This window comes from Phoenix dactylifera, unplaced genomic scaffold (genome assembly GCF_009389715.1).
Source record: "Phoenix dactylifera cultivar Barhee BC4 unplaced genomic scaffold, palm_55x_up_171113_PBpolish2nd_filt_p 000139F, whole genome shotgun sequence".
NCBI classification, from domain to species: Eukaryota; Viridiplantae; Streptophyta; class Magnoliopsida; order Arecales; family Arecaceae; genus Phoenix; species Phoenix dactylifera.
The window spans coordinates 334,616-342,422 of record NW_024067695.1 but is presented as its reverse complement, the minus strand read 5'-3'; the positions used below and the strand labels follow the sequence as shown (position 1 = coordinate 342,422).

The following is a 7,807-nucleotide window of genomic DNA, read 5'->3' as shown; positions in this document are numbered from 1 at the left end:
CCAAGTTAAAAAGGTTAAAGACTATGTAAAGACAATTTGAGTTTTATCTCTTTTTAATATAGGGCTAAAGAAAGTACACAAAAGAAAAAAAACGTAGGTTTGGAATTTTGAAATAGTCCAATAGGTTCTATTATGAGCGATTTACATATATTTTTCTTAAGAATTTGCATGAGATGGCTCTAAGTTTTGGCGCGTAATAGTTAGAATGCCAGTTGTCTACCTGCCTACGTTTGTCATGCTTTGATAATAAATGAATTGAAGTTACGCGTCTGATTAATTGAACTCTTTTCTTCTCAATAATTTTTAATATGTATTATCTAATGGTTTTCTTTTCTTCTCAGACATTATCAACGTTATAGGTACTTCAAAAGATTATACCAGACACTAGACTTAACAAAGGAGAAAGAGAGAGAATTTTTCATTTTCAAGACCTCTTTTATTCCAGAAATTCTAAAATAAGACCTCAAACTAACATTTCATGAGTCATTCTGATATGTTAATTGAATTTTTTGGAGTACCTAGCCAGTGAAGTACACTTATAGCACCATCATCTTCAAATTTAGGATAAAACCAGGATCTTGAAATGAAGGTTGAGAAACTCAGATTTAGTGACAACACGAATGAGAAGTGTAAGCGTCTCTCTAGGTAGAAGCTCCAGAGGATTCAGCGAGGGGAAAATGAATTTTATTTTAATTGATGACAAGTTAACTTGGTCCTACATAAAATTTCTGGGACAACAAAGATGTCGGAGAGAGAGAATCCAACCAATGCACAAAAAACCATTGTTACTTGATAAGGGTGTAAAAAAAGAAGAAGAAGAAGAAGAAAAAAACAACAAGAAGAACAAGCTGCTTTCCCCCGAGTTGCTGCCGTTCAAGCGCACAAGAGGGCAATATATTAGAATAAAATGACGGGAAACTCAAACTTGCCTTGATTCATATTTGAATTTGACAGTTTTTTTTTTTAATAGTAAGAATGAACTCTTGGGCTTATATGATACCAAAGAAAATTAAGGATCCATTCCGCCATCGCTTTTATTTCTTATTTTTTATTTTTCAAAAAATTAAATTAAAGGATAAAAATATATTAGGTTTTGATGGAGGGTGAAATGGATCGTCCTGTCCCCAACAAAAAGGCCGCCCAATTTTGGCCCAACAAATGGCAACGCCGACCGGTTGAATCCTCGGTTCGGCTCAGAATCATTCCGACCTCGGACTCCGCCAAAAGCTCCATCGACCTCCAATATTCGCCACTTGGTCGGGGCGACTGCTTCAGTAGTACTCCTCGACCCTCGAGCTCGGGGCGTTCCACCGAGCACATCTTGGAACCCGGGGAGCTGAGCTATCCTCGGTACCCGTCTAGCCGACCACGCCAAATGCATGATGCGACCTCTCAACAGGTTCGGCCTCTCCAACAGCCGCACCCATGTGTGCGCCCATGCTCTCTTACGTGGCCGTACTTGCAACGCCACCACGCCACGCTTCAATAACTGGCTCTCGACAGTCAAAGGACAGCACCATGACTACTCCGGCCATACTCTGCTACGACTGTCAATACTTTACTGTTCTCGAGAACGAACAGCACCACACGCCACCGGCCAGCCTTAGCTGCGCGCCATTCGACTCAGAGCCACCCCCTCTCATGATGAGGGCGGATAATACCTCTGCCACCTAAACTTCTCCACCGGGACTACAAATAGTCCGGTCAGGTAACTTCTAAGAGACTTTTTGGTTGGTACAAATTTGCCCCACTCTAACTTAATCATCGGAGGGCCCTCACCAGAAACACCGGTGAGGCTTTGTGCAGGTCCGCCGCGGTGGTGACGGCGCAGGAAGTGGCCTCTGTCTTCTTCCTCCAACGACTAGTGGCTCCCTCCACTCCTCCGGTGTGGTCACCCTCGGGCCAAATTTAAACCACAACAGGTATTATTATATTTTATTATATTTCTAGAGAAATGAAGAAAGAAATTTTTATTTGTTATATTTTAAAAATAAAAAACTTATATTTTTACCTCCACCCTTTCTATCATTATCACTGGAGAAAGAGCTTGTTGCCCTATAATTATTGCCATCATTATCATCTCGATCATATTGCTAGCACCTTCATCGCTGCTACCATTATTGTGGCTAATATTATCACCATCGTCGCCACCTTCCATTCTTGTTGTCACCTCTACCACATTGTTAGTGTTCATTACCACCATCACCGTCGCTATCACTACTGTAATCATAATCTCCTCCACCACACCATCACCATCGCAAACACATCTACTGTACTGCTATTAGGCTTGTTACCAACACCATCATTTTCTTCACTATCTTCGCCGTAATTAGCACGATCTCTACCATTATCATTGTATTTATTTTTAAAAAATAATAAGCTAACATATTTTTATATATTTTTAAAATAAAGAAAAATTAAAATAAAATTTTATTTTTTAAAATCCTAAAAGCAGACAATAATAAAAGTGATGCAGCATGACACCTAGCTTACCAGGCTTATATCAAAGGATTCTCCAAGGAACATGAACACCCTCAGATCAATTTATTATCATCAACTGGACTGATATTTCGACAGTTACAGTGAAACTTTAGTAATACTCCAAGAGTCCCTGACAACTTTTTCTGGGATGGACTAGACCAACCCGGAACTCAAACAAGCATGCCCAAAATTGTACTTGCGAGTAGAAAAAAAAGAACAAAATGACATGGACGCCCCAATGCCTAACCTGCGGACAAGTGCAATATCCTGGAGCCTTGCCTTCACATTTTCATGGCGTGGGTGTGAGAAAACCAGAGTCGTAGCAGAGATATTAGGTTCCAACCAAAGGCTGTCTGCTATGGAGTCTACTTAATGCTGGAAGACTAGGTTCCAACAACTCCCACTACAACAAAGCTCGGTGGAAATTCTGGATCAATTGATCAGACTACTACTACTTGCTTCACGACTGGGGGCCAAGTCAATAACTCTGTCAAGTCACATGACTTGATAGATATCATCTTTTGAGCCCGTTCCCACTGTCTGTACGCTACCTGAACTTACATTGTGGGCAACTGCTAATGTTGCATTAATCGATGAGAAACTTCCTCATGTCACAGACTTGTAAGTTTTTTTGTGGATGTTCAGAAATGCTGTACCAAGATATCATGGAGCTTAGATGAGTTTTTTTTCATCAAACAAGGACAGTGTTGCCGATTTTTTTGGCTAGAAACATTGGAAATAGAAGTATTAGCATAGTCGACAAGTTTTTCTTACCACCCCCCACCCCACCCCTAAAAAAAAACAAAAGAAAATTAACATTGATAGTCAGTTTGCATATGAAGGCTATACGTTTCACATATTAGTATATCTTTAATTTCTAAAATTAACAGTGTTGGTCGGTTTGATATGTGTGCATGTGTGTATTTGTGTTCTATACATCTAATACACTCTTTGGGGTCAACTGATCAGCTTGTTTAACATGATATATACTAGTTATGCTTTTATTAGATTCAAAGGCTAAGATAAAAATATATACTTATCAAAAATAAAAATTGCATAGAAGCAAAATTCTAAAAGGATGTCTCGTAAGATAAATATGATTGTTCTTAGACACAGAGAGTTGTGAGTGAATGTTATAAATTGATGAGGATATTCCATTGCATGGCAAAAAAAAAAAATCCAAGCATACTAATAGCTAGAGAAGAAGAATGAAAAATATAGAAGAATATTAAGAGCAAGTTGTCATTCGAGAAAGTGACCACTTATATAAAATTGTTGTCATTTTTTTATAAAAAAAACTTATATGGGATTGCTGTAAATGTCTATATCTATATACTCCACCATAGTTGGTGCTCTTTATGCAAGCCACTGATATTGCGGATGAAAATGGTGGAACGAGGACTCTAGACCTGCAAAGTTTGGTGGAGCAGGCGAGGAACAGTGCCTTACGGAAAAAATAAAACAGAGCAAGGGAGAAAGGTTGGTTATTAATATAAAAACTTTAAGATGGTCTATATCTAAACAAATACTAATAAAATATCTCCTCCTCCGCCCTACCGCCGTCACCTCTTCCAAAAATAAAATATAAAATTTCTGAAAATAATGCACATCTGCATTTGGTCTGAATTTCATTTGGCTGTCATTTCATCTCTCCCTCTCCCCTTAACCAATGGTCGGGTCCCCTTAACCCCACTGAACACCCCCACCCAACCCCTACTCTCCTGCTTTCTTTTATTTATAGCCTGCTGGCATCCCACAGCCCCCGCCTGGCCCTTCTTCTACCACCCTGCTCTCTCTCTCTCTCTCTCTCTCTCTCTCTCTCTGACAGGAGAGCAGACTTGGAGAGAAACGTAAGTTGAGAAGATCCACTGGTCATCTGATGATGAGCTCAGAAGGAGATGAGATGGGCAGGAAGATGAGCAAAGAAAAGGAGCCATGGAAGAAGCTTGACTATTCCTTCTTACCCTTGAAACCTTCCACCCATCTCTCCATCTTTTCTTCCTCATCTCTTCTAAGACCCGCAACCTCTTAGAAACCTATCCCTTATTCCATCCCTTCCTCCTCACCTACATCCGTACCACTACCACCTAACAACCCGTAACAAACAGGAAGCACCAAAAGAACACGCCCATGAAAAGGCCAAGCAGCTCAGGCTCCTTTGGAGGAATAGAAGGAAAGGAACCTGGTCTCATTCCCATCTCACCATCAGGTACTCTCTCTCAGTCTCTCTCTCTCTCTCTCATATTATTCCTTCTAAATCTTTAATCACTTGTTGTTTCATCGAACTCTTCAGTGGAGGAGAAAGGGAAGTATGAAGGTAGATTCCAATCCATGTCGGATGGAATGGAGGGGGTGGAGTGCGAGGACGAGGAGCTGTGCTCCCACGGTCAATCTGCGCTGGGGGAGAAGAAGCGCCGGCTGAGCGTGGACCAGGTGAAGGCCCTGGAGAAGAACTTCGAGGTGGAGAACAAGCTGGACCCGGACCGGAAGGCCCGGCTGGCCCAAGATTTGGGCCTCCAGCCCCGGCAGGTGGCGGTCTGGTTCCAGAACCGCCGCGCCCGGTGGAAGACCAAGCAGCTGGAGCGCGACTACGGCGCCCTCCGGGCCCGCTACGAGGCCCTCAAGATCGACTGCGACGCCCTCCGCCACGACAAGGGGAATCTCACCGCCGAGGTAAGCCGAGGAGATCATGGCCTTGTGAGCTCTAGAATTACTATGGCTATGGCTATCCGAGCAACACCATCAAACAAACTATAACTCATTTAGTGAGTCGCTCGCAGCGAGGTCTAGAACAACTGCAAATTACATTTGATTTAACGAGTCACTTACAGTTTCCTTGTCTGAATCAGTTCATACATGCATATAGATGATTTGAATTTTATCTTAATTGTTTCAGATAAAGGAGCTTAAAGCCAAGTTAGCGAATTCTGCAACTACAACAAGATTGAAGAACAAAGATGCGGAGGAGAGGCCGGCTTTGATCTATAGGGACGGGGCTTCGGACAGCGATTCCAGCGTGGTGTTTAATGATGAGAACAGCCCTTACTCTGGGGTGGCGCTGGACCAAGACTACTTTATGGGATTCAAGTCCTACTCCTCTTCTTCGTCTTTGTTTGAGAGCAGAGCTTTAGATCAGAAGGACTACTTGGAAGAGGGGTTTTTGAGCGGCGAGGAGCTTTGCAGTGGCTTGTTCGCGGAGGAGCAGCCAGCGGGCCTCTCTTGGTACTGCTCCGAGCCATGGGAGTAGGCATTCTGGAGTGCTTCTTTCTTGTAAAATGGCAGTGTAACTGGAGCTTCTGTAATGCGAACCGTGTAGAAAGGGGCTTAGCTTTTGGAGCCGGAGAGGAGAGAAGGATGATGAAAGGTGGGGTGGAAAGCGACCTATCTCTCTAACCCAAAAAATTGCCCATTGCTTTGTGTGAGGTTTTATTGGCGGAATCGCCCCGGTTAGAGTAGGGGAAGCTAGGGAATAAAGGGGTAATTTTGAGAGAATGGACTGATGTAGATGGGATATTTGTTGGTGGTAAGTGGGGAATGTTTCACTTCTTTGGGCATGGTAACATCTACGTGTCTTTCTTATTTCTATGAAGCAATATTATGTTGGACCTTATCTATAATTGAGATTTTATATAAAATTATCTTTTACTATTACAAGACAGCAAGCCACTCTGACTCAGTTATATCAAATCCTTTTCTTCTTTTCCATCAAATTCATGGCTTTATTCTTCTTCTTTTTTTTACCTCTTTGGGGCCCTTTGCATTGCATCAGTAAAAGTATGGTAAGTTTGAAAGGCTAGCTCATGGAGTTTATGGAGCAACTAATGTGGAAAAATGCTACAAGCACCTCCAGAAAGGGAAAAAACTAATTTCATGAGGGACAGCGATAAAGGAAGAAGAAAGAGATGGCAACCTGTGTTCGCGCAGGGTATGTTTCATTAGCTCATACTTAGGTCCTCCATTGGCAAATATATGGGCTTTGTAATTGGTGAGTGATGCAGTGCCAGTGTCCCATCTCGTATGTCTGTGGGCCTCATCCAACAGAACATTATCTGGCAAATCAGAGAAGTTGTATTCTATCTGAAAGAAAATGTCTGAATCATGTTAACAACACAACTATCCCTTGAGTTATCCTGATCCATTCAAATAGTTCTTTGCACCATCTACTTCCCTACACCAGCTTTTGTTGCCTTTGTTATCCATGTAATTCCTCAGGAAACATCAGCCCGTTGAATCCCTTTTTTTTTACTCAAACTCTGTTGTAATAATACTATTCAAATTATTTAAAGCAACTCCTACCAATTGGGTTGGATAAGTCTTTGCTCCCAAACTTCCATGTTTCTAGAGTCCTTCGATTCACCATATATAGCATCGTCTTCCTCTTCTTCTCCGTCAACCGATACAACTTTTCCCACAGCAAACTTCCATTGTCCCAACATTTGTTCTTTCTAATATTACTCACCTTGTGCCTAGGAAACCTGACCATAGCAACTACCTTCCCTGGCGCACTCTTTTTTCTTCCTACACTTTGGGGCCATGGGTTGGTGGGATCTATTGATGGATCCCAACCTCCTCCTCAATACATGAGTGGCGCCGATGGCACTCTCTCTACCATTGCAAATCCAAAGTTCTTGGAGTGGAGCCAGCAAGATCGGAACTCATTGTCTTAGATCAACTGCACGCTCCGAAACTGAAAAGGCCATCCAGCTTCAGTTATCTTTTGGGAAGCACCAAAGAGACACTGCATTCTCTCTTGATATCATAGCATTCAACGGCAATAAGAAGTTAAAACATCTAAAGAAACAAACGGCTCGAATGACCAATTATCTGCAACAAAACAAGGTCGTTGCCGATCAACTATCAACCTGTGGTTCCTGTGAGGACCGATGTGGGCATGTATTTAGTCCCATATTATATATACTAGGTTGATCTTGGATTTTTATACAAGACTAAAAAATTCAAATAACATCTTCCGCTAGCTTTTTTGGATGAGATCTCATATGAGAATATATGTGGATATGTATTTAGTCTCAAATCAGCTATGCATTGAGTAAAATACTTATATAAAATCAAGAAATCTAAATAACACTTTCCAACTGGCCTTTGAGTTAGATTCTAAGTTGTTACAAACGGTATCAAAGAGAACCTGACTCGTGGCCTATATGGACTAAAGGATATTACAGTCTAAACGCATTTAGATTGATCACAGACTGACCATGATGTTTGTATTTGGATTTATGGCACCTGTAGTTAGATTTGAACGGATTTGAACCTTTAACCTTGCAGGTTTACTAAGGCTTAAATGGATAGTATATGTGAGGATCCGGAT

General features: G+C 41.6%; 1 protein-coding gene across 1 annotated transcript; it reads left to right on the top strand.

Moving 5' to 3' along the window:
• Nucleotides 1–4,219: 4,219 nt before the first annotated feature.
• Nucleotides 4,220–6,137, top strand: LOC103711020 (homeobox-leucine zipper protein HOX4-like). The gene is made up of 3 exons (XM_008796988.4): nt 4,220–4,690; nt 4,775–5,154; nt 5,378–6,137. The coding sequence occupies exons 1-3, from the start codon at nt 4,612–4,614 to the stop codon at nt 5,726–5,728; spliced, it is 810 nt and encodes a 269-aa protein (XP_008795210.2). The 5' UTR covers nt 4,220–4,611; the 3' UTR covers nt 5,729–6,137.
• Nucleotides 6,138–7,807: the final 1,670 nt, after the last annotated feature.

What these genes read in the sequence shown, in the direction of transcription:
- LOC103711020 (XM_008796988.4), top strand. Translation starts at nt 4,612, where the DNA reads ATGAAAAGGCCAAGCAGCTCAGGCTCCTTTGGAGGAATAGAAGGAAAG. An exon ending in CATTCCCATCTCACCATCAG is followed by an intron (nt 4,691 to 4,774) that starts GTACTCTCTCTC and finishes CGAACTCTTCAG; the next exon opens with TGGAGGAGAAAGGGAAGTAT. An exon ending in AGGGGAATCTCACCGCCGAG is followed by an intron (nt 5,155 to 5,377) that starts GTAAGCCGAGGA and finishes TAATTGTTTCAG; the next exon opens with ATAAAGGAGCTTAAAGCCAA.